The sequence below is a fragment of the Fringilla coelebs genome (genome assembly GCF_963513975.1).
Source record: "Fringilla coelebs genome assembly, chromosome: 8".
Lineage (NCBI taxonomy): Eukaryota > Metazoa > Chordata > Aves > Passeriformes > Fringillidae > Fringilla > Fringilla coelebs.
The window spans coordinates 28,091,543-28,119,109 of NC_140066.1; the positions used below are offsets into that span (position 1 = coordinate 28,091,543).

Consider the following 27,567-nt stretch of genomic DNA (forward strand, 5'->3'; position numbering starts at 1 on the left):
CAAAACTTCATACAGATTTTGACTGCTTGATATGAAAGAGAGTTTTCTCAGCACAAATGGTGATACTTAGTCTATTCCCCCAGCACAGTAGCCTCTGGTTTCTGATGGCTATGGATTGGAGTGCTGCCATTCTTGTGATACTTGGTATCTGCATTTTCTGCTGGGCAATCAAAGTGCTGCATTTCAGTTGCTAACAGGTTTAGCTGAAGAAAGCTTTAATTTTCTGTTGTACTCCTGCACTGAAGTTTCCTGTCTCAGTTTCAGGTCTGGCTCATTATGTTATGCCTCTTGAACCCAGTTTTGTAACTCAAAGAGAGAAATGCATGTACTGTTCCATTTGTCTCTGCTGTTGGACAGTAACTTCTGGCAGTGGTGAACATGTAACCACCTGAGTGAGCCCAGCAACATCAGCAAGTGGTCTGAGAGCTGAAGCTCTTTGTTACTCAGTCTCTTCCTCAGCATGTGCTAATGAAAAGATGCAATTCCACGAGCGGTGGGACTACTCAGTCTTGATCCAGGTTTTTTTAATCTCTTTGTTGACTTTGAGATCAAACCAGTCCTGTGTTATCTTTCCAACCTTGTTGACAGATTCCCACCTTTCTGTAACTGCTGTATTTTGGGAGAAAAGAAAGTGTCTAATGCCAGGTCAAAGCTGAAGGAACAGGGGAAAATGTAGTGAAAGCTTGTTTCTTTTAAGAAACTTACATAACCTTGTGTACAAACAGAGAACAGATTTCTTTGCAATCCTCCACAGAGGAAATCCCCTTTTTGTTTCCAGTCTTTAGCCATAGTTTGTCAATTTCACCACTCAAATCATACAAGCTATGTGGAATATTTTGTTTGGGACATTCTGTCTAGCAATGTAAGGAAAAATTACATTTAAAATTACATGGTTTTTTATTTTCTCTAAAGGATATTTGAATTCTCAATCGAAACAAAAAGTTATAAAGCACCTTTTACTTCATTTCCTGTGGAAGTGTATTTAGAGAAGTGATTGAGTAGGCAGGTTGAGAACTGCTAAGTCACAGTGGACTAATACAGTTAGCAATATGAGCATTTTTAATTAGACTGTAACTTGTTTATCCTGATCTACTTGATTAGTGGCAAACTTCTCTTACCCAGAGGAACTTCCTCGCTTCATCACCAGAATTTCCATCTCACTTTCAGTCTCTGAGCAAGTCATCCTGTGAGTACTGTGCTCCCCTTCCTATGGGGATTCTGGCTGTGAAATAAGTTGTTTCCTTTGCTTAACCACTGAAGGAAAAGTGAAACTGAAAAGAAATGCTTTGGAAACCACGGTTACATGGTACTGTGTGCCCTAGAGGATCAGCAGTTGCAACAAGGTTAGCTGCTCTCCTGGAAGTCTGAAGATCCTGCTCCAGAGCTGCAGTGCTGGGATGTTGCTGTGTGCCTGCTCACATATCTGTATTTGAAGGAAAAACAAAGGCAGCACCTGGGTGTTTATGTACCTGGGCCAGTATTAAAATCTGGAGTTGCTTTAAAATTTAATTAACTAAACCATCATTTGAATACCCTCTCCTCCTAATTTTATGGGAGTAGTTTTAGCTAGACCTTCTTCTGTACTAATGAGTTTTCGCTACAAAAAGTCTGTAGCTAAATTTCTTTGTGGGTGAGTAAGATTTTACTGGCCAGTGGAGTGCTGGGTAGTTCTTGTAATCACAAGTACAGGCAGAATTGGCTCAGTATGAAATACATTCCAAAACCGCCCAACTTTATATCCCTACATTTCAGGTTACTAAATGTGTATGAAAATTGTGATCCACTACAACTCAGGGAAGTACTGAAAATGCTATACTACATTTATTTTTTGCTGCTATGTTTTAAAATTTTATTTCAGCTTCAATAAAATGGTGTTGTGTATTTCATACCTTTCATTGTTTTTATTTTTGTCCATCGTCATCTTGCTGACTTCCAAATGGTGGGAAAAGCAGGGGTGTTTTGGGATATGAGAACAGAAATATATGGGGGGGCTTGGGGGGGAGGGGTGGGAAGGGGAAGGGGCAGATTTCTTTGGTTTTTTTGTGTTAGGAAGATAAAGTGCTGAATTTTCTGGCCTAGGTGCTATCATAAGAACCTGGTGGGGAATTAAAGGAAGACATTGCCTGCAGAAAACTAAAAGTGCTACACAGAAAATATTTCCTGCTTCTTCTGCTGTGGCAGAATCCACCAGATGTGGCAGGGTGAATTCCAGATTTGCAGGAAAGATGGTCCCAAGCCTGACCCTCTGTGCAGGCAGAGCTCCAGTATATGTAACTGAGGAAGGACAGATTGTGATGTTCCCATGTCCTTGAATGACAGTGTAGAGTATTTGAGGTGAATGAGAAGATAGATGGATTTCAGCCATGAGAAGCTGATTTATGTTCCTTTATTAAAGGGGTTCTCTCATGAAATTCAGTGGTTTGTGGAATGCAGAGGATCGAAGATCATCAGATTGTCCCTTTTGGTCTTTAATGTGTCAGTTCCAGGATAGAAAGAGATCATGTGGAAGGGGTGCAAGGAGATTCAGTCTTGAAAACAAAGCTCTGAAGTTTAGAGACACATGATTAAATCTTGCGCTGACATAGAGTTATCCATTGTGACCTCTGGGGAGCTGTGACTGGAGACACTTTGGTGGCATTCACTTTTTATCTGCTTCATCAGGCAGACCACTAGTACAGATGTCTCTTGTTACTCCTGGTTTCAAACAAGCCATTTGTATGTTCAGAGTTTTGTTAACTTCATTGACACAATGGGTGGATTTAGAGTCTGAAGGCTGGAAGATGTGATAGTGGGATGGAAACCCTTGAATACCCATGTCATGAAGCAGTGTGGGGACATTTTATTATCCAGTGTCTGAATATTTCTCAGTCCCCTTTCATGCTGTTGTGAAGCACTTGGGATGATGTGACACTGAATTTCAGTTCTCAGTTCAGACTGCATTCTGCCTGCAAATGGATGGTTGGAGGCAGGACAAAAGTCAGTCTCTTTAGCTGGGATATAGCCTTGCTGGGGAACCTGGCAGATGTGATTGCTATGTATAGCTTAAAACTTATTTGAATTTTTAAAAAATTCTATATTTTATTACTAATCTCCATTTTTACTGTTACTAGAAGACAGTGGTTTTCTTGTAGTATCTGTGGCATTTCATTTTCTATCTGTTGAAGCAAAAGAAACAATTCTAGACCCAGCATAGGAGCAGGGGAATAGAAACACCATTTTTCTTCAGAGCCTGAATTAATTTTAATTGGGATGCTTGGTTTTGTGCATCTCATGTTTTGCAAGTGAATCTATTATGCCTTTGTTCTTAAATTATTTTTTTTCCATTTGGTGTGTGCATGTGCCTTCTCATGCATTTGTACACACCAACAAGTGCCTGCTGAGGCATAATTCCTACAGCTGCAGCAGCTGTAAGTGCTTTCCTAACTAGAAAATTCTGCATAACAGGGCAGAAATTCAAGGATTCTCCAGTCTTTTTTCTTTTTTTTTTTAATTACTAATATGTGCATCACCCTGTGTGAGGATGTCACACAAAATAAATCTAGAGTCTCTTTTAGCTGATACATACAATCTTTTGAAATGGTATGTTTTTCTTTCATGGTAAGAGCACAATTATATTTTCACAATTCTGTTTCAGATGAGAAGAAGCAGATGGTTGCAAATGTTGAGAAACAGCTCGAAGAAGCAAGGGAACTGGTATGTTCTGGCTTTTCATATGTTAACTGCAAATTCCTAACAAAAGTAATAGGATCATTGATAATAACACTTAACACCCATGCCCTAAAAATACTTAACAATGATATATTAGAAAATGAAATTGTAGTCTTGAAATTGTTCTTGTTTGAGGATATGAAATACGAGAAGAGTGTATCTTTTTTTAATCCTGTGTTAAGTGATGCAAGGTTTGCACTATTGCTATCTGTCAATAAATAGTTACAGACAGAGTTGTATACTAGGTCTTTAGGAATGGAATTAAATATTAACACACCATGACTTTGTTTTTGGCTTGTAAGACCCAAGCACCAAATTAATGTCATCTACAGACTGTCTTGTAGAGCAGTAGATCTTTTTTTCCATTTTAGCAAGTGAGACATAAAGGTGAGGACAAGGAGCCCATGGCAGTGTGGGTCACTGATCCAAGAAGAGTGTAGCTGTTAACCAAGCATTAGTTTGTGGCTCATACTGACAAAAAAACCCCAGTAGGTGCTTAACATGTGTTAAGTAACTGTGACTCCTTTATTTATTTTGTTCCTATTACAGTTTGTAGTGTCTTCCATGTGGGAGGAGTGTAAGAATAAAGTTTTGTAGATGTGGAGTAACTGAGCAGAGGTGTTGGTGAGAGCTGAGATTGTCTTTTTCCCACATGGCAAATAGTTCCTTATCTGAAGATGCTTTTGTTTATTGCTTGCAAATGGGTTTGGTGTATCTAATGTCAGAAATGTAATCTGAACGTTAGGACAGGGAAGAAATTAGCCTTTCTACCCTAGAATTTCTTGTAATAGAAAAAACTTAAATCAATTTTTTGGCTACTAACCAAGTAATAAAATTAACTTTTTGAAGTGGCGTAGGAAGAAAAAAGTCTCTTGGCTGTTTGTAGGCATGCATGGCACTTTTGGTTTAAAAACAGAATTTGTCTTGTAGACCAGAGCATTGGAATAGCATCCAGTAAAGCTGGATCTTGGGATGACTTCCTGCAGTTTTGCCTTGTGAGGATGACAAGGCACCTTACCTCTCTGATTTGGTATTCCCAGTGAGACACACGGTAAAATTATTGTCTCATCTCATGATGATGTTCTGAAGATATATTAAGGCATTTTGGGCACTTTCATATTCAAACAGCTGCAAAAAGTAGAAATCTAGAAATGTTTTTCAGCTCATTTTCACTACAAGTTTTCATGGCAAAAGACAGAGCAGTACAGAGAAGCTCCAGTGTGGGTGGTCATTCAGATTTGGTTTTCTACTCCAAGTAGATTGGAAGGAGCAGAAATTGAGTTAATGGCTTCTTACTTCTCTCCTTATGTCAGGAAAAGATCATCTATATTTGTATTTATTACAAGATTAAAATATAAATCTATTATTTGTATTTTTATGCTAATGATGATCTTCATTTAATGTATTGGCTTTTCTTTCACACTTTTGTTTTAGATCTTTAGATTCAATTATTGGCTTTAAGCAATTACCCAACATGTTTGTGATTAATGTCAAGGCTTGGGTTTAGAAATCAATTTGAACAAACCTGCTAATAACAGAACTGATTAAGAGGATCCTATTTTAAACTAGAGGCTACAGTAGAAAATCAAAATAAACCTAATTCCTTGCTGCTTACTGGTTTTCATACATTGGTTTGCTCCATTGTCTTGTGTAGTCAAAGCTGGGATTAGCTGATTTTTTTTTTTTATTTCCTACTTGGCTAAGAAATAACTCTCATGTATTATAAATATTATTATAGAGATAATTTATTTGTGTTCACTAACCAGTGATGGTTTTAAAACACTGTCTGCTTTGTTTGGGTAAAATCACTGGTGTAATTGATTTGATATATGTGCAGAACTGACATGAAGACTTTCAGACTCCCAGGCTGCCTTTTCAAGCCAGAGCTGTGGAGTAAGAAATCTCTGGAGAGAAATCCTGTTTTTCTACATCCAATGTGGAGTATCTAATTGTTATTTTTAACAGGTTTTTAAGAAAGATGATTGTTGAGCTAACCTTGGGGAAATTGAGTATAAAATCTAGTGTGTGCCAGAAGAATTGTGAATTTTTGAGTGAAATTCTGCTTTTAAGAAGACAAAACTCTCTGTTATTTGCCTTTATCTTTGATGAAGAATGCATCACAAAATTGTTGTGTTGCAAATGCTGGGTTATTCTTGTCTTGTGTTTTTTAGCTTAGATCTCTATTTTAGTTCCAGGGCTTTAGAATCAGAATAAAATAGTGAAGCTTACAAGTTTCTTAAAATATAGCCTCTGATTCCAGAGTCCAGAGCAGATTCATATGGAGAAGTTCCTGTGGGAGGGGGAAACTTATTTTGGAATGGATGACTTCAGCCACACTACTTTGCTGTATTATTGAATGGAAATATGAAGGGCTGCTCTGCTTTTGCTTGTTTATGAAAAATATGACTTTATGACCAATAATACGAGTTCTGAAAGTGGAGATGCATGAAATTAGGTTGCATTTAGGTTCACCCTTACTTGGACCACTAGGTTCTGCATGGCTTCTCATGGAAATTTCTCAGCCCAGGCACAAAATGCACCCATTTAATCTCATGATGAAAAAACATTGGTAAATATTGGTCAACCTAAGTATGTTTCATTGTTGTTCCTTGGACCTTACACTCTCTAATATTGACTCTTTAGAATGAACATTTTAGGTGTCATGGATCATGGTCTGATTGTTGGTGCAAATTCTGGATTTACTGGTATATGATTTTGTTTTTATGTAACAGACAAGAATTGAGACTTCATTAAAATAAATATAAATATATATGTATGAGGGAAATGTTTATAGAACATTTGAGCTCAAATATATTAAGATGAAATTGATAAGAAATAAGCTATTAATTCCAGCTATTGGTTTAATTTATAATATCCCTTTGGAAAGTTAAGCCTGAGCTAAAGAACTGGGTAGAATTAGAAATTGCTTTGTGTGTTTCAATTCATTAGTGACTATTTAATTAAAGTCTGCTTTATAGTTTTTATTGAATATAATTTTGTATAATCAGAATACATCAGGCAAAATGACTTTCGAGTATCTGGCAATTCCATTGATTAAATTCAGATGCTTTTCTTATGATATGAGGATGAAATTTCAAAGTGTAAGCAAGTGATTACATAGGAATAAATTCTAGCAGTCCCTTGTGAAGATCTGCAACCAGTAGCCTGGGACCCTAATTGAAAAGCATTTCTGCTCCTATGCCATATTGTTCAACCAAGATCAGTAGGAGATGTGTAAATATTGTTTCAGGTGCCTACAACAACCAAGGAGAGGTATTCTTTTATCATTTTTAAGTAAATTGGAAAGATTTTAAAAGGCAGGTGTGGGATTCTTCTGCCATTCAAAACAGAATTCCTGAACAGACAGCACCACATAGAGCAGGCTCCAGGACTCAGTGGGCAGGTAATTAGCAGCCCTCATTTATGACTTTTAATTTGCTCTACCCCTGTACCATATCCTTGTATTTCAGACCCCTTAGAATTCTACATGGCAAGAAAAAAAGCTTTTGAAGGATAGAATATGTCTCTAATTTTTTAATCCATTTGACTGTAAACAAGTTCTTGAAGAGCACTGTCACTGAATCCTGAAATTTAGCTATTTAATATTCTTACCTATAAATTTGGGACATAGATTTAGGTAGACAATTGAGGTTATGTAAGTCTGCTGAGTTAGCAATGTTTAGAGAAAAAAAGAAGTATTTATTAATCATAAGAATTACTTTATTAAACACACAGACTGGTGGAAAATAAAACTTTACATATATATATATATATAAATAAGTAAAATAGCTTTTTCAGCCAATGGTTTCCAAAACTGCACAGCTAGATGAAGGTAGGCTTTCTTTTGAACTATGCTCATTTGCAGGAATTATCCTCAGTTTTACTTTTTTTTTTTTTTTTTTTGGTAATAAGATGTCTTCATCACAGTTGGAATTGAAATCCAGAAATGTTTGGCTCAAATCATTCCTTCTGAGTGTTAATATTACTAATGTTGTCACTTGTTTCTTGACTTAAGATTGTGCAAAGATTTTGATAAATTGTATATTGCAGAATAAGCAACATTTTTCCTTATAAAGAAGGAATATTTCATGAACTTAAGTATATTTCTTAAACTTAGGTAAATTTGTTCTTGCTTTAATTAATCTTTTGTTTTATATATCTCCTCTTTATTTTCATTTGTCAGCTTGAGCAGATGGAACTTGAAGTCCGAGAGATCCCACCTCAAAGCCGAGGGATGTACAGCAGTCGAATGAGGAGCTACAAACAAGAAATGGGAAAACTTGAAGCTGACTTTGTGAGTTTTTAACTTATTACATAAAGATGGCATCTCTAAGAATTTTAAAAATAAAACAATCCTGTTGTTCAGGCAAATGAGAGGGCATTTTTGACTAGTGTGAGAGATGAGTACTGCCTGTGTCTTGCTGTGTATGTGGACAGATGAAAACCAAACTAGGTAAAAGAATCTTTTCTTTTAGCAGGAGTCCCATACCAATATTCCAGTTGCTAGCCTCCTGTCCCTTTAACCTGCAACTCTGTTATATCTCTGTCATTAAATATTGTGAGTGTTCATGATGTATGCAAAATAGTCAGCTTTTAATCCTGTTTCTTAAGGAATGGCAGCTTGTAGTGATGTGGGCAGTAACATGAAAGCAGTATAATCTCCAATCCGTGGAATTTTTGAATGTAGTTTATCTCATGTGCACTTCATTTATTAGTCACTGTGTTTTCTTTTCCATTGCACTTAGATTCTTCTTGGCTTTTGTACAAATTGGTTATAAATACTGTATTTTTTTGAGTAATGGCTGCAGACTAACAAGATTCCCTTGTCTAGGGGCTTCTGCTACAGTTATCAGTCCTTTTTTTGTGACTGGGATTTGCACTGAATAGATTTACATAGAGACAAAACTGTTTCCTGTAAAATCATGAAAAAGTTCAAAGGGATTGCAAAGTGTAGGAAAATGCTATGTTAATTGGCAGCAGCTCAGTTCCTCCAGGGTAGGGAGAAAGAAATAACTAGTGGCAGTATTTTCCATTCACTGGAGAACTGTGAATTTCCTCAGGTTGCTGGCAGCAGTTTATTCCTTCAGGGGAGGGGAGTCAGTGTTTATACCTGCAGCCAAGAAATCCAGCTGACTGTCACTCCTCTGTGCTTCTGCCAAGTTGAGCAGTTGCACAAAAATGTATGAGAAGATGGTTGCAGTTTGTAAAGTTTGAGGAATGCTGGAATAAAAAGACTTGCATCAAAATTTAGAGGCAGTCTCATCTGTTCCCCAGTGGGAATTGTGTGTGGCCAAACACTGACTTCCCAGAGAGAGCAATTTCTGGACCAATTGTGAATGCTGTTTATCTTCTCAGATGTGTGAGAATTTGCTGTCAGCATATATTTGTTCCTGGCCTATTTCTATATGTAGGTAGATGGTGGAATTCATACTTTCATATTCCCAGGCAAGTGAGAATGAGAGAGTTCAGAGCTGAACATTGTATGGAAGAGGAGAAATGAGTGCAAGCAAATGCATCATAGCACTGAGAGTTACATGATCACAAGAACATAAGTTTGTGCTCAAAGTGAAGAAGCAAAAAGAACATGAGAAAGAGGAAGGAACAGGTCATAATAATGGATAGAAACAACAGCTCAAACCCAAGGATCTTCAGCAGAAGATCAAGGAAAGAAAATGGTGTGAAGGATGGAGCAAAGTGCTGGAAGAAAAAACTGTGCTTGAAAAAAATCTCTTATGAAGTTAATAGTGGTGTTACAACCAAATGCCTTACATAGTTCCAGGTTCTAAGTACTGATATTTTTCTAATTTTGTACATAAGAATTTAAGACCCTTTTTGGATTATTATCCAGGCAAATGGCAACTTTTTGGAAACTACAGAACAAAATTAATGGCAGAAACTACATACCTCAGTGCACAGTCTTTTTCATTAAGTTCTGTATTTCAAATGTAAAATGAATGCAGAACCAGCAGTAGTAGTTTTATTTTATATTCATTCATAGCATGAGAATTGATCTTGTTATTATTTGAATGCCTTATAGTATCTGAAAATTTGCCCTTACCCAAACAGTTATGGAAAACAGCAGCATAGCAACATGTTTAAAGCTAGGAGAAGGAAACATGAGGTTTGTGGACTGTTCACTTGTCCATTCTTTACTGGCAGGATGAACAACATTAAAGTTTATTTTTGACATTTAAGACGTGACTGGTGAGTTTATTTTGTCTTGAGCAGTGTGTGTAATAATGACAAAATGCCATCACTGTGATACTGTTTCTTAGTTGCTGTGGCATCTTTGTGAATATGTAGGGGTTTTTTTCCTCTACACTTTACTATGTTGAAGTATAATCTGAGAAATACAGATTTAAGCTCTCTTGAGCTATACTTAGAGGAGTTACTCCAAACATGGCTTTTCATGTCTAACTTTGTAATCAAACAGGAAGAACTTTCAAATAGGAGATTTATTTCCTCTCATTGCTAATCCTTGTTGGTTTGAGACCTGCAGTTAGGTGTCAGTGCTCTGCTGTCTAGGGGTGCGTGAAGGCAAAGGATGCAAAGGCACTGGAAGGCAAAGGCACTGGGTTGCACATGCATAGTTGGTTACACACTAATTGCAGTAACTAATATCCAAGCAGAAAAAACCACCTTGCCCTGTGTGAGCCCTCTCTCTTGAAGGGGAACAATGATAATGAAAAAAAGAACAGCACAATTTTGTCTTACAAAGTACTCAGGAAGCACAGCACTGTGAATACTTGTGGGGAAAAGGAGCAGAGAGAGCACTGCACCTCAGCTTTAGGCAGGAGTGGTTTCTGATGCTCCCCTCAGTACTCTGCAGTCTTCCCTGGAGAGAAATACCAGAACAGGGCAAGCATGAAGTGATGCTTCTCTGCAGAAAAGCTGCACACATTTCCAAAAGCCAACTTTCAGGCTTGTGATAAACACACTGAAACAGAATGAAACTGTTTGATAAGCCTTATGCTGTGTTTTCTCACTCGCAGATATAACTCTTGTGTTTATGATCTCATTTTTAATAGCCCATCCCAGGCCTTTCGTTTCTGTAGGGTTTTGGTCCCCGTTAGCTCCGGGAAGGACTGCGGGGCCGTGGCTCTATCTTGTGCTGCTGGCTCTATCTTGTGGCCCCAAGTGGAGTTGCACATCTCAGACCTTGTGCTTTCCAGGCTGCTCCACGGCTTGGGGACCGCCTGCCAAAGAGCTCCTGAAGCTTAAAACCATCTTCTTATCAGGTTGTGTTTTCCCTGCATCTACTGATGCACCATTGTGCAGTTTAGGTAGGCACACAGTTTGTGGGCACAGCTGTGAGCAGCAGGGGAGCAGCACTGACAGCAATGAGCCATGGAGTGCCCAGGGGCACTGAGCAACACCCAAGGGAGCAGAGGGCACACAGGGGCAGTGCATCAACAGGAGGGGATAAAAGGTTGGGCTGAAGAACAAGAGGGGCCAATGCTTGCAGCCTTCTGGAGTGGTTTGGTGTTACTCTGTATGGGCAGACACCTGAAGCCTCCTGATATTGTATGGTGATGCTCTGTGTATCATGGCCCTCTCAACTGCAGCATGTGCTGTGACAGGTTTAGGCTTGTAAATATGTTTTTTCTGGCTGTTTTATATGTAGAATGTCCATGGTGCCTGCTTGAAGTAAGTTCTGACAGCAAGAAAAGGTATTTTAAGTATATGGATTATAGGTGCTGTTTCTTCATAGAAATAAAGCATTTTATGTTAATTGTTACCTAAAAGTAGCCAGTTTTCTTTAAATCGTGGGGATATATAGTGGTAAAAGGCTTCCAGATTTTATAAACATTACTGTGAGCTGAATCTATCCCAGTCCATGTGAAAATGTGACTCTATAAACCTAGCAAATATGTGGTTATTTCCTAGCATTTGTATCCATCCCCAGGGTTCCATGTACTGGCTCAATGTCAGGGTACCATAAAATAGAAAAAACCAAAGGCAGGCATTTATTTTCCTGAGAAGGTTTCTGCTGGCATATAAGGCATTCAAATAGATGTGGAAATATAAAAATCTTGTAAGACCACATTATACAGTAACATTGGTGTTACAAAAATGAATATTTTACAATCAGTGTTGAAAATGAGATGAACATATTGAGAAAGAAGAAATATCCATCAAATAAAGGAGGCTACGTAGGAACTCTTCCTATTTGTTGGCAGCACAGAGGTAAATCTTGCAGGTAGCATTTGTTATCAGTTCAGTGCTCATTCCTTTTAAATCCTCAGAATTGCTACTGATTTTGGTAATTCTGACTTTCAGAATAACCTTTAAAAAAAAAGGGGGGGTGGGCCAAATTTGCAGATACATAAATACATTGTACAAAACTTGAGTAAACATTTAAACGTTGTTGGCATTTAACAATAGCTTCAGTCATTAGTGAGGTATATATTTACAATTTATACCTCCTGCAGGTTCTTTTTCAGATTACTGTTAAAACTTCAGCTGCTGTTAAGCTTTAAAAACATTTAAGGAGATAACCAGTGGAATTTTATTGGATAAAGTTAGCTCTCTTGTATGAGTCTCAAATACCACCTGAGTCCAGAAGCTCACCTGAACATCTCATTCAGCTGTGTCTGTTGTGTTCTGGCTGTTCTTAGCAAACACCACTTCCCCCATTTCAGGTTCAGTTACCTATCCTGACACATATGGTGGTAAGCACGTGAAACCATTTGTCAAATGACAAGTTGCTGGCTGTATCTTTATGGCCAGTCTTCCCCAGGTCTCCAGTTTAAACTAAAACTTAGAGACTCAGCCGTTGCTGCAGGGTTATTTTGATTTATAAAGCAAATAATGCAATAAATCTGTACTTAGAAAATTGAGAGCCATGTGTGGGACTGCTGTGTGTGTATCTTAATTGTTGTACCCTGACAGTGCTCTTGAAAGCAAGGAATCTGTCATGCCAAAATGTCATGTGTGCACAAGAACCTTGCCTGGGCAGGTACAGGTGCCTTTAGTGAAACCTGATCTGTTGACACATATAGAGTTCTGAAATCAGATTGGTTTTCACTCTGTGAATAGTACAGCTCTTTTGAATGGGGCTGTGGAGGATTAGTTTTAATGCATGCAAGGTTGAACTAAGTTTCAGAAGAAAGAATCTGAATTATCTGGCCACATACTTTGACAATCTAATTTTGAAAAAGCATGTTGTGAACAAAAGTTCCTTCATTGCCATTTTTGTAGATACTTTTTGAGATAAGTAATCACTCCTTTACATTCTACTCAAACTTCTCCTTACAGAGGTACTGTTTGTTTTCCTCTGTTACTTTTCTAATAACTTCTGATATGGTATTTGTCTGCCCGACTATGCCTGAGCATTAGGTTGGCTTCTTTTCTATGGAGGCTAACTCCACATTGTCTTCAGCTTGTTTTCACTTGTGTCCCACCCTGCTGGGTTTGTGGTGGAAAAAGGTGGAGGCGTTTCACCTTTTGAAATTACTGCTATTTTAAATGGGGGAAAAGTGATACAGGAAAAACTCTTCTTTTTTTTTTTTTTTTTTGTAACATTCATGGCCTAAGCTAATGAAATATTAGGAAGTGGTATAACTTAGAACCCCTGCAGAAAGTTTGCTCTTTTGTTATTTATGTCTTAATTTTCTTTTTCTTTTGTGTGGAAGCATGAAGATGGAAGGAAATTTATTTCATAACAGAATTTACTAGTGATGTGATGCTTTTCTGTGGAGGAAAGTGTGAAAAACAGGAGTTAACATGCTTAATTTGTAATTAATCTAAATTAATTACATGATCATCTTAGCTGAGATCCCTGAGAGGCCACACCAGTGAAACACACCTTAGCTCCTGGGCTTTGTAATTCTGTAGGTATTGCTTACAAAGAATCACCCCGTGTTTGACCAGGAAGTGTCTGATGCATCTCATAACTCGATGTGTGAAGGGGTAATATGCTGGGTGAGGGCAACCAAGCAGCAAACTTTTAATGGCAGCAAGGCTGATGCCTTGACTAGATTCTTCTCTCAACCAGCTCCCCCTTGACCCTCCCAGGAAATTCTGTGTCTGTCTCATCTGTTAACACGTAGGGCTGAGACTGGTGGCTTTTGTGGTGGCTCTTTGCTGGTCCTTCAGCAAGTTGTGGTGGAGGTGATGCACATGATTTTAAGAAAAAAACGTTTGTGTAGCTTAGACTTGGCTGACTGATTACAGATAAAGGTGTTTTCAGGAGGTGATTTGGTGACTCTGATAACTCTTGTGTGTGGCTGGGGGCTGTGAATAATGGAAGGTGTATGACTCAGAGCATTGTAAGCATGCTTGCCTTTTTCCTTTCTTCCTTCACACACTAAATGTTTCTGTACTAAAGCTGAAAAGTGGTCCATGGAGACCAGCTGATAGTTTGTAGACATGTTCAGATTTCAGCAATTTTTCTGTTTACCATGGAGTTTGCTCTTAATTTAAAACTTCTACTTCTGAAAATAGTAGAATGAAGTATGTTTGCTGTTCTTTCTAAAAGAGAGTGGAAGAAGCCATGCTCACTCAGAATTTCTTCTAACCAGCTGATGAGTAAAGTGACTTCATATGGAAAAGGTGAATGCTGGCAGAAAGGGGGGGGTCACAAGGGGGAGGCTTTATTGTTTCCCACTCCCTCAGTGATTTCTTCTTCTACCCAATGATACTCCCATACTGTCGTGCAAAAAGAAGCAGCTGTTGCTGTCCTGCTTTCGATAGCAGCAGTAATAAAGGTGCTGTAGTTCAACGTGGGTGTAGGGGGCAATGATGAATGAGGAAAATTGTATTGCTCACCTGCACTCCTTTAAGTAGAAGTCTGATTTTGTTTCTAGCACGAGCTAGAAACATAAAGATTACCAAAAAAGAAATCGGACAAACTGAGCAAAATCCCCACCATTTAAACGTGTTTACTTTTCAGGCTAGAACTGCACTCTCGACTTCCTTAATGTGTTATGATGCTATTTGTTATTGTGGGTTTTTTGTTGTTGGGGTTTGGTTTTTTTTTTGCCAGCTAGAGCGAGGCTAGTTTGCATTTCAGTACTGAATAGGAAGAGACGCGTGCTACTGGTAAATCATAAAAAATACAAAGATACAGAGAAGGTTCCTTCTGGCAGGGGCAGGATGAATTGCAGCCGTCCCCGACGTGTGCTGTCCCTGCAGTGACGCTAGGTGGCGCTGTTTGTTTGCAAAGCAAGTGCCACTTCCCCCCCTTTTCTTTCACCCAGTTCCTTTTTTTTTTTTTTTTTCCTTTTTGCCTTTTTTTTTTTTTTTTTTGCTTTGGTAGTAACTGAAATTACTGTTTCATGAATAAAATATTTCTGGTGGGATTTGCATTTCTATATTGGCTGAAGATACTGTGTTGAATGTTTTATTAACCAGCCCAGTGCAACTGTCAGCCTATTAAAGAGATCCAATGGACCCTGTTTAGCTAAATAAACTAAATAAATCCAATTCGTCAAATTGTGTTCCTGGCTGTTTATTTTCCATTCTTTTGATGTACAGTTTATTTTAAGTTAAAGCCACATAGATTTAAAAATTAATGTGAAAATAGAATGTAGTGTTTGAAACATGAGAAGACTAATTGCCATGGTCAAAAATAGCTTCCCTTTATAGTGAAGTTGCCATCTGGTAAATGGTGAACTTTTTATTTGTGACTGATTAACTGTCCCATGTCAAAAATTAGTTGGCAAACGAGTGGTTAATAGCTTTTTTTGCCAGCTTGGTTTTGTTGCTTCCATGAAGAGAAACTTGAAATATAAGTACTCCTGTTAAAAATAACTGTTTCTATCCAACTTCAAGAGGTTTGTTCTTTATCTTGATATTTTCTCAATCAGAATTCAAGGGGAAAATTTTATATGGTCATTACATATTAAATGCTTGTTGAAATTCTCATGGCATTGTAAGCAAACATTGGAGTGTTTAAAAAAAACCTCTTAGCATAACTGAATACATTGCATGTCTGGTTGTCAAACAGTTGTCAAACATTACAAATACTAGCATTCATTATATTCTGCTAGTACTAATAATATTTTAGTTACCTTGTTTCTGCTGAAAACCTTTGCCAAAGAATAGCAGGAGCCTGTAGATTTATGGTAATGTTACTAGGATGGTACAGTTTTTCTGTGCTAGTTGCAAGTTCTTGTAAATGTAAATACATTCTGGATTTGTTAATAAGAGAGTTAAAGAAACAGTGATGGATGTATTTGCTCTTTCTTTCTGATGCTTTCCACAGCACAGATTTAGCGATGTTACATGTTAACTTGTGTGTTTTACAAGAAATCAGAGTTGCCAGTATCATGTTTTGCATAGTTTCATTTTTATGATCATGGGTTTCCAAAAGTGGAATACTGAAATTTAGTGCAATAGAAATAAAATTTGATGAAATTGCATTTCTGGCTCTTTTCTCAGGAAGTCTACTATAACTGATTGAACAGCCTTTGTGAAAAGCTAATGTGTTAGATGAATTCAAAGGTGTCAGGGATTCTTAAGAAAAATCATTTAATAAAGTAAGTCCACCTTTTTTCATGCTGATTTCTCTAACTAACCAAAATAGTAAATTTTTGTTTCTGCCTCCACCCAAATTCTAACTCAAGAAAAAAGCAGATATTTAGGCAGATGTCATCAGTGTTGGACAGAGTGCTGTTCCCTTCTGTAAGTAAGATTTTTAAAAATAATACTTTTCCTTAGTATCTTCTAGCTGCAAATGTTTTCAAATGGTATTTAAAAACTAAACCACACCTCTTTTGTCTGAGGAAAAAACCTTCCCATTTTGTGCTCTAAGCTGGTTCTTTTTAACATACTGGTAATAAGCTCAGAAGGAACTTCATGATTCTGTGAAACTTGCTATCAGGTAAAAAAAGATGGACTTTCATGGCAATGGAGATGTCATCTTGTTTCTGCTTTTAGTGAGGAAGGAATAGAAAGTAAAAAAATGGAGCTGGAAGTGTATTCGAGTGATTCTGCCTCCTCCTAGTAATGTTCTTTACTGTGTGAAACATATGGAAAAAGTGTGAAATATCTCTGTTCTTTTGTTTGATAGCTTTTTATTTTTACTCTGCAATCATTTAGTAGTCTGTCCCAAATACAGCCAGCTTCCCTTAAAGCTGCTGTACAACCTCAACAAAAAGTGGTTCTTGGCCACACAGTCTATTTAAACTTGCTGCTCTTGCTCAGTTAGGGAGGAAATCCTTGCAAAGGCTAGAGGATCTGAAGTTGTACATTTGACAATTTAATGCTTGTATACATTTATAATAAGTGGATCAAATGCAGCACCTCCCTTACTTTTCATTTGCTTTTTATAAACTGCCTTTAGGGTGCCAATGTGAGGAAAATAGGCCTTTTCCAATATTTAATGAATACTACAGAGGTTTCACTCCTAAAAGAGGTGATCAATGAAAATTAGAGTAGAAATAGAAAGATTACAGATAGTAAAAAGGAATATAGCAGGTGGCTTCAGGGATCAGCAGTAGAACGGAATAATTTTTCCCTCTATAGTAACATTTAACCATTTCACGTGGGTGTAATGAAAAAAGGGTTTTGCTAACTAAATATTTGGTGCCTGGCATATAAAGAGAAAGAAAAAGGGGAGTGTGTGTGTGGGCTCTGCATGTTTCCCATTGAGTGGCATTTGTGCATGCCTTTGGAACCCCCACAACTTTCCAACATGCCCTTAGTTTGGTTTTTTTTTACTTTCTGAGAAGTTAAGACTAGAATGAATAAGGGTAGTGTTTGCCAACTTACCCTCCTGGTCAGTGTGGAAAACACTGAATTGCAATTGCAGGCTTTGTACCTGTTCACTAAAGATTCAAATGTGAATTCTGGCAAGTCAAAGAAAAGGCTTGTATTGTGTCTGGTGGGTCCTGGCTTGAGCCTTAGTTAGAAAATGCTCCTGCATTATGAATTTAACACCTCTTTTGCACTGATTCCTGCGTAAAGGTCTGAGCCATTATTAAATCGAGCTGTAACTTTTGCTAGGTTGTGTCACCAAGCTGGGAAAAAAAGTGTTTATTTAATATTTTATTTGAGAGAATAACTGCATTAATATCAAAGTAAATTCTCTTATTCAAAATCTGAAAAGTTACTTTCCATTATGGTATTTTGGGGCACGTAACTGCTGATATTTTGTCACAGGGATCCCCATTTGTGGAGTGCCTAGCACGAAGGGGTTTCTCACTCATGACTACAGCTCTTTGGCACTGTAATGAGTATTAACTAAATAGAGCTATGCAAAGGACTGAGAGGTTATGTTAATTATCTTAAGATTATTTTTATTTGTTTAAGAAATACAGATTAGTGTCAGTATTATAGGTTGTTCCATTAGCAGCTGTCTTTGAAACCACAGGTTTTCATGTTACATGTTTCTGTTAACATTTCTAGCATCCTTAAAAAATGAGAAGCATTTGTCTGTGATTAATGTGGTTGTGAGTAAAACTAATAGTGCTAAGGCAGGGTCTAAACCACAGTGCTAGGATTTTTAGTCAAAAGAAAAGATTTGATTTGTACTGATTCTTTTGTATAGTTTCATAATGCAATGTCATTAAGACCCTCAAGTGACCATATGATTCCCCTCTTCTTTCTGCCCAGTCCTCAGGAGAAATCAGATTCTCTGGTTCAGTTGTGTAAGCTTCCCACAAAGTTAGTTCAGTCAACTAAATCAAGGTAAAAAGTTACAGAAAGGTCAGGATTAAGTTAGGGGTTGCTAACCTGAATTGCTTTCCCAGCCTTTTTAAGCCCTTACTGCTCCTTTTGTCTTTTTCTTACCTTCTGTCATGTTGTCCTCCTGTTAGATCTTTATTTCAGTTGAAGGCACCTGGGCTGCATCTTTCTCCTGACCCATACTTGGAGTCACTTTCAAACGTGTGATTAAATCCCTTTTTTCCATTCATGAGCTCCATGTCTGGCATTCAGCAATGCAGATCGGTGGCTCAGCACTTGGGCCCTGTAGAGAGCTTGGTTTAAAATGCATGTATTTTAGAATGAACATCAGGAAAATGAGGGGAGAGAGGAGCAAATTTTCCCTTTTCTTTTTTTTGTTTCTCTTTCTGGGGCAAACGTGAAAAGTTTTTACTTTTAATTTGTACCTAAAAAGTACTCTATTGCTAAGGTCAGAACCACTGAATTCTCTCATAATGTAGGACCAGTTTCCAACCTATTTGTATGTTTTAAAAAATGTCTTAGCTAAGGACTTTTCTCCCATCTGGGGCTTCTTGTACAGTGGTGGTGTTTGCTTGGACAAAATCCCCCAATTTTCCTCACTTGCTGCATGTGAGTCTGAAGAGAGTTGCTTTTTCAGGAAAATGAACTGGAAACTCCATTTCAGGTGTGACTGTACAGACATGAGGGTCTGAACAAAATACTGGTGTTTCAGGCAGCTTTGAGCCGTGTTGAAAGGAAGATGTTTGATCTAAGAACTGGGCCAAAGCTATTCTGCAATAAAACCTGAAATCATGTACACTACAGAAAAATAGTGGAAGAACTCCAACATTCTCCTGGTGTAGATAAATGTATTCTTTTGGAGCAAGACTTCCTTTTGAGGTCCTTCTGTCCTTTGTGAAAAATTTGGACCCTGTGGAAATTTCCATTCCCTTTCTTGTACCCTGTATCAGACAAAGGAAACCAGGACAGGTGCTTCTGTAGCCTGAAATATGATAGAATCACAGAATGGTTTGGATTGGAAGGGACCTTCAAGATCATGCAGTTCCAACAGCCTTTCCCCATGGGAAGGGACACCTTCCTCTAGACCAGGGTGCTCAAAGCCCATCCAGTCTGGCCTTGAACACTCCCAGGCATGGGCCTGGATAATCCTATGGCTAATAAGCATAACTAAATATGTTTGTTAATAAATATGGATTATTTTTCATTTTTGGAAATCGTCTTTTCAGTCACTTATGGTGGAACGTGTCAGTTTTTTCACCTACTTGTCATTTGAACAGAAAAACAAAGCCTCTGGTTTTCCATTTTATCCAATCCACTTTCAAGGTCTTCAGCACTGAATTTCTGATAGCAGCAAAGGATTAGTGGTTTATTTTTCTGATATTGCATACTTGGGTCCCTGCTGTACTCATTGCATTTGTGATTTTGATGCAGAAGTGACACAAATCATTAAAATTCCACAAAAATTAGCAACAGGAAATCCAGATCAGGTCTTTCAGGGCACATTTAGCATGTCTGGTGAGTTCTAAGAAAACACTATTGTTATCCCTGCCAGGTACATTTTACAGACTAGCTAAGAGGCTGGACTGGGCCATGCCATGGTTTGTGATGTCCATAGTATCAAGTATTTAGTATGACCTTGGTTGTAATGGTAATAATAGTAAATTCTACACTGTATCTAATTCTGAGGTGCAGGGTTGAACCTTCTTAAAAAGTGGCTGTGCTGCCCTCTTATTACATTATTGGGGGAAGTGTCTAGAATGAGGTGACAATGGGTTGTTTTGACATTACAAACAAAGAGGGGGACCTTTGGCAGTAGCAATCTTCTTGAGGGAATTGAATCAAGCACCTCCTGTGAAAAGTGGAAACAAAACCCTTGCTTTGCTCAACTTCAGAGTTGTAGTCAAAGTTTTTTTTTTGCCTTATATTTTACCTTTTAAGAGGCTTAGTATATTTTAGAATGAGAAATCTTTGTCATATGTTTAAATGTAGGTGAAGAAATCTGTGTGTTTGTGTTCATTTGTTGAGGTTTTCTTTAATATTGACAAAGTCCTTTCCCCTGGCCCAAAAAGTCAAAGTGAAATTCAGATTCTCTGGGATATATAGTCTGTCTGTAAACTTCATTGTTGGACACATCACTTCAAAAATAGCCATATGAAGAAAAATGTGTGATGCACTTATTGACAGAGAAAAGCCAATAAATCCAATTTGATTCAGGAAGCTGAGAAATATTTTAATAACTTTCTGACGTTTTCTTGTAGTCCTTATTTACCTTATCAATAGTTATGGTGACATATGATTGTCAACTTTTTATATTAAACCAAACTAATAAATTAAACATGTTGTGTTTATACCTGATGAAAGCTGACGTTTTGGAAAGGTGTTAAAATATACTGACAGGTCTTGTTCATAAACTCCTTTGGTATAAATATGTAGATGACATCTTTAGATATTGTTTGTACATAGGCTGATAGGCAGGAAACGTTGACAACGTAACAAATGCAAATGTCAACCCCACAATTTAACCTTTCTGTGTAGGAAAAGATGTTAGTTTTAAGTTACATGTATCTTTTAACTTTATTTTCAAAGTTTTTTTTGAGCCTGTTATCATTGCTGTTTCATGTGCCACTGAAAGTAACACTGCAATAAGAAAGATTTGCACTTAAGAGCTTTTCTCTGTGGTGTTCCTACTTAAATGACTGCAGCTGAGAGGGTGTTTTTTCTTCTAATTCTTTTTATTTTTCATGTTTGTCTAGTACCTTCTGAATCTCTTTGCAATATTATCTCTTCATTCTTTACTTGCCAGTGATTCAGGGCTTGTGTGACTCAAGGGCAGTAAACCAGCAAAACTATTCTAAAATGTTAGAGCAGTTTCTTGTAACAACAGACAGATGTCCTTGGCCTTAACCTGCATCAGGGCTGCTTCGAATGCTGGATATTTCTGATTTGAAATTTGTCTTCTCCATGGCAATGTAAATCCATTTTGTGTTCTCTGCTTGACATTTTTTCCACATTGTCCACAAGCTGTGATTAATATAAAATCCTGCTAAAGTTAAGGTCAGTTCTGAGTGGCTGTGGCAGCCCTGGGTGGCCCTGAGCAGTGTCCCCAGTGTCACCACCCAGCCATGACCCAGGGCTCCACTTCAGGGCTGTTTGGGGGATGCTGTGGGATGCTGCTCTCCAGCTCCCCATGGCTCTGCCCATCTGTGGTCCCTGCTGAGCTGCACCCTGATGAAATTCTGGCCTGAACATGCTGGCACTGGGAGCTGTGCAGCTCTGCCAGGTGTCCGTGGCACGTGTGACTTCACAGGCAAACGAGTCTTTATGACTTGTTTGAAAACTACTTGATGGGAACAGCTCCAGTGGTGATTTCTGTCCCCTTCCTGGGCACCTCTGCCTGAGGTCTGGAGTCTGGGTGAGCAGCCTGGGATCTTTTGTGTCCAGTGTGCAGGACTTTAGGTGGGATTTCATAATGTAGACAGAGCATATATTGAAACACCAACCACCCTGCACTGCATTCAGAATGGGAATGCCCATCTTGATCCTGATGGCTGCAAGCAGAGTTCCTACAGAAACCTGTAGCCTGTCTGAATTGTCTCTCAATTTCCCATTTTAGATTTAGCAGGAGCTTCAAGAGCAAAAACTTTGTCCTGTGTCAGCCAGGCTTTCCATTCTGTCTTTGGTGACCGATTTCACAACCAAGATGAGCTTTCCCATGGTGTTCTTGCTGCTGCTTCAGGCAGGTCTTCATTTATCCCAGCTGAAAGTGCACAGGTAGATTGGAGGTGTGTTGGTAGCTAATGTCATGATGTTTCACACAATTCCAGCAGAGTGGTTTGAATATTCTCTCTATAATACCTAAGGATGTATCTGTGAATCTCATCAGGGGGAATCCATCCCTTCCTCCTGTGTCATTGAATGAACTCCATGTGTCAGAGAGAGAAGTTAACCAGAAATGCAGAAATTTGGGAAGGGAAAGTGGGCACTAATTGGTTTGTGATGCTGGAGTGTTGGAAGCGCAGCTGTTGCTGTTGTGGCAGGAATTACAGTATGATAAATTTTAGCAGTGGTAAAGGATGTTGCCACTGGTTTTGTTGTTTTTCCCTTGTTATAAATGAGTTAAAATGTCCATGGTCACAGCTCAACCTCTATTATAAATAAAAACAAAAATGTACCAAAAGTTTTGGTGTTCTCTAAGTGCCTACAGAGGTACTTAATGAAAGTCAAAGTAATAGGAGGTTAGTGCAGGCATATAAAATTTAATAGTTTTGGAAGGCTTCAGGTGCATTAAAAATAACTCTTTTCCAGAATAACTAACTACTTTAACTCGGTATTAAATCAATCAGCCAATTAGTGCAGTCCTGTTTTGTGTTGTGGAAACTTTTGTACTGCATTAACAAATACCAACCTTTTGAGCAGATATTTCTGCAGTTAGACTGACCTATATAGTATGTATTACTTAAAGATAGCTCTGAAAAGTGTTTTTCAGGATGTATATTGTTTTCTTGATGTTAGATAGATGAACAGATTTGGGATGTACATCTGTGATGCCATATAATTGACAGAAAACCCTCTGGTATTTGACTGTCCAAAAAACATGAAAGGTATAATTTACTTTGCAGCAATCCTATTCTGTCAGATGGTTGCATTGACTTTCTGAAACAGTTGGAGAAAATTGATATGACTTAATGTAAATGAAACTGTTACATTTGATTCTTACCTCATGTTACCTCCCTGTGGTAACAAGCACTCCCAATTGTGCAGTAAGAATGTTTTGTATGGCTTTTATTCCAAATCTTTCCCTGGGGAAATCACTGGAAGTTGTGGGACAATGCTCTTTCATGTGCTGTTTAACTGGCATTGACTTAGTTTCCTGAGTTATCTAGAGAGGTGGCTTCATTTAATCCACTTCCTTTGTACAGATTACAAATTGCTGCCTTGTATCAGTAGAACTGATTTTTCCCCCTAAAAAATAAAAAAACCCCAACTTTTGATTTCTAAACTGTTATTTTTGATCATAGTTTTGAGATTCCAAATAACTCTGGCAGAGTGTGGGCACCATAGCTGCAGTGCACTTCTGGAAGTTGCCATTAGCATTCTGATTTTTTTGCTTTGTGTAGCAGCTTTTCTGCTCAGGGTGATACCAGCTCTCTCTTTCTTCCCCTAGGTTTTGTGTTGCTGTGCATTTCCTGCTTAACAGAATGTTTGTTTAAGTAGATATAAGTGCAGTGAATTTCCTGAAAGTTACTCATTGGGGAAATTGAAATGAAATTTTAAAGTATCATTAGGAATGCAAACAATAAATTCTTTGATTTGCTGTAGGCGTCTTTAGGTTGGAATGACTAGAAAAGGTTCTGGTTAATTAGAAGTAATTTGTTAGAAACCTGAATCCTTTTTTTTTATTTCCTAGATTAAAACTCAGTTCCCAGCTGGATGCTTATAAGTGCAGGAAATGTAATTGTGAGATGATTAACTGCAAAAAGATGGATAATTGGAGTTCATATGATATGTCAAATATGGCTAAACCAAAAGGTTTTCTGCACGTTGAAAGAGATTGGCTGAAGTCTAGATTGCAGAATATTGAGCAAGGAGTGTTTTTAGAGATTAATAGTCACAGATTGCTGCAAGACGACGAGGCAGAGCTTGACTGTAAAGAGCTAACACCTCCCAGCCCTTTCCTATATCTTCAGGTTTTAATTAGCATGGGTTGGGTTTTGTCCTCTTCCCTTTATTGCTGTTATGTGAATTGGAGATTAGGAAACACTAAACATCATACATCTAACAGCAATGCTTAGAAACAAAGATATCTCCTCCTCTCTACCAGGAAAGGCTCAGCCTACCATAGGATAAATTATTTGATTCTCCTATGTTACTCTCTCCCCAGTGTCTTGCCTTTCAATCAGCATTGTTTTTTCTATAGATTTTTTTAATGTTTGTAAAATTTGCTTTGAGTATTTTTTTATTTTAACGATACTGTAATAATAAATGAAAGGTGATACATACAGTAAAAACTGCATCAGTGGCATTTTGCTTTCATTATCCCTCATAGATGTTTAGCAAAACAGCGCCTGGTGTTTTAAATTACTTCTGCTTTACTTTAATATGAGAACTTCTGTTTGAATAGCCTATTGTTCTGTTAGCTACTACATTGCACTTCAAACCACAGAGCATTATTAGAGTCACTGTATTTTGGGATCATATAAAATATTTGTTCTCCCCCTGCTCCCAACCTATAAACTTCATATCTCGATAAGGAGTTTCTAACCCTTGGAAATAGTGCTTTACAAATTCAGCTAATGACCCAAATACAGCTTGTTTGTTGTGTATGAGTTGTATTAAAATAACATACTCTATGTGTATTGTCATTAATGATATGCTCATTTTGATAATGGAGCTGCAGTCTCTTAGTATGTAGTCCTTGGGGAGATGCTGCATTTTTTTAACTAAGTATTGTTCTGGCTCCTTTCCTTGATTGGCCCAGAAATAGCAATCAGCTGGGGAGCAGGATGACATGCCTCTTAGCGATCCCTTTTATCTTTGAGATGAGTATCAACATTGTATGCTTCCTAATGGAAGTGTAATTTAATGAAATCTATTGGGTAAACATACTTCAGATGTTCAAAGGAGGTGACAAAATTTTTGCTGGCAGCCAGGACCTGGCTGGTTTCCAGCTTGCCTTTAGCTGCTATGCATATAGCATTGAGAGAGGCACTTAAAATAGGAACACAAAGTATTGTCTCTATTGTGTTTTTGGTTGTGGATTTTTTTTTTCCTCTCTGTTTTCTTTTCCTTAAATTTATTTTTCTGGTATTTTTATTAGTGCCCTATGACTTCCAGGCTTTTCTAGTAAAATGCTGAGTGGGGTCAGGTTTCCCCTCTCCCCCCCAAAACATAGATGACAGTGTTAAACTCAGGGGAGATGGCTGGCACAGGATGTGCTGCATATTGGGGAGAGGGGGGAGTGGGGGGCTGAGTGATCCCGACTGCTGTTAGTCAGTAACTCTGTGAAAGAATAAGTTCCTCTCTAGACTGATAAAATGAAGTATCCTGTTTTAAAGATTGTGTCAGAGCCCTTTTGTTTTATCAATAATAATTGCTGATGTCCTCACTGAGGTTTTTAACAGATGGCTGGGAGTGGAAGGAAAGCTGCTCAGCCTTCCACCTCCTCAGCTAGAAACAAGACTGCTAAAAGGAGACAGTTGTCCCTCTTACCATTGCTCCCTCCTTGTTATGGGAGTGATCCCAACACACACACACACACACACACACACACACTGTCTTTGTAGTAGCAAACTTGGCAGAGGGACTGAGAAGATCATATCAGCACTGTTGTCCCTTTTATTTGATGTTTGACTGGACAGCTGATGGATCTTATTGCTCAGATCCTAATGGTTTAGTAAACTGTTGGATGGTGTTTGAGAGGAAATACATTAACATTTAGACACGTTTGAATATAATGGATGTGGCTGTGGAATGTGGGGTTTTCTTCTTTCCATGGAGAGTCTAAAGGATGTAGTTTTAGTTTGAAGGCTTCCATAGTGGGTGTAATTGAGAGACAAAGGAGGTGTCCAGAGAAAGATAAATTGCATCATTGACCTTTTGCTGTTCTTTCAGGTATTAGTGGCTAAACCTGAGCTTTTCATTGTCCCCCACTTTATTCCTAGCTTTCCTGAAAAGAAGTCCCTTTCCCAAGTTTACAATATTCCTCTCCTATGAGTGTGTGCCATGGTACATTTGAGTCTTGTGGTTTTACTCCAGTAACAAGTGAGTTCTCTGGATTGGTGGAAGTCATGGCCTCCCAACAGGGAGCTTCTTTGGGAACAAAGGCAAGGTCAAGCAACTGTCTCTTTTTGCAATGTTGTCAAGCTTGTGTTCCGTGTGAGGACACTAACTAAGGATCAGAAAGCAGTGAGATATAAAATGGAGTGAAGCATATTCCTTGTTTACAAATATGGAACAAAATGTGAAAGATTGAGGAAGAAAATCCAGTATATGTAAACATACCTGGTATTTCTATAACTGTAAGCTATAATAATCATACAAGATAAATTGCAGTTGTATTGAACTGTCTTCATTCTAAGTGTCTTTGGTTCCTCAGCCAAACTGCACATTACTTTAATGCTGCTCTATTTTGCAAACTTCTTAATGTTGCCCAAAGTCTGTGCAAGATCCAGATGTATACTTGTTTATGTGTGTGTGGATGCATGTGCATTGTTTGCTCTATATGGACTACAGTGGTCCCAGTTTAGCTTGTGGCACCTGTGGGACAGTTAAAGCTAAATGTAATTGAAAACTAATAGAGGAACACATTTTATTTAATTTTGTCCTTGCATTGCTTCTGGAGACTGGTGAGGAGGGAGGGAATGGACAAAATTACAGGCAGCACCAAAGTTTATGACTCTGTGTTGTGAACCCAAAAAAATTAAATCGTTCATGAGGCTTTCAACTCAAGAAAATGAATACAGCTTCAAAGCTTCAGACCAAAACATTTTCAAGAATATAAAGTTTGGTGAAATTGTAAAATGTTCTGGCTTTAGATCTGCTTCTTTGAAACTAACCTTCTTGTGAAGTACCCCTTTAAAGTGAAAAGTTTTTCTATACCTTTTGTGGACCAGTTAGAACTGTAAATTGGTATCTCAGTGATTTTATTTCCTGTGTCTGTTTCCTGGTGAAATTGGGCTTGAGGAAGCCAAGCATTATTGGAACATTTAATTTGGTGCCCCTTCACAAAGTTATCAGTTGAGAGTCCGAGGGAAGGGAACTAAATGCAGTAGGTTGGTGAAGTGGCATTTATCAGCTTCAAATCCTTTCTTTGCATTTAGGGGAAAGATGCTGACTTAAAACTTTTCTCATCCCAATAATTCTCTGAGCTTCTCTTCCACCAAGGACCTGATTAGATGGTAGTCTGCTTTTTTCTGTTTTCCTTCATTTTATTCTTCCTGATTTGCTTCCACTTTTACAGCAGTCCACAGTGCAGCTGCTTCATGCCCCAGTGCAGACGATTAAGCTGCTTCTGAGGCCACCATCAAAAGCTGCTTTCTCCCTGGGTCTGCAGGAACATGCAGAAGCATTACCTCCGACCACTGCCATTGCCATCTTTATCATCTTTTTTTCCCCATTGTCAAGCCATCGTTTGTAGCTGCTGTAAGCTTTTACCTGTGGCAGCTTAAAAGATATAGGTTGAGATTTTTTCAGAAAGGACCCTGAAGGAGTCAGTGCTCAATCCTCAAT

The 27,567-nt window shown here is 38.1% G+C and overlaps 1 protein-coding gene across 4 annotated transcripts in view; it reads left to right on the forward strand.

Moving 5' to 3' along the window:
- The window catches only part of VTI1A (vesicle transport through interaction with t-SNAREs 1A), a 253,126-nt gene that overhangs the window by 3,031 nt on the left and 222,528 nt on the right, over nt 1–27,567 (forward strand). For all 4 annotated transcript variants that reach the window (XM_084210020.1, XM_084210021.1, XM_084210018.1 and 1 more), the window contains exons 2-3: nt 3,635–3,693; nt 7,892–8,002. In XM_084210020.1, the coding sequence (XP_084066146.1) occupies nt 3,635–3,693; nt 7,892–8,002 (170 nt within the window). The remainder of the gene's footprint in view (nt 1–3,634; nt 3,694–7,891; nt 8,003–27,567) is intronic.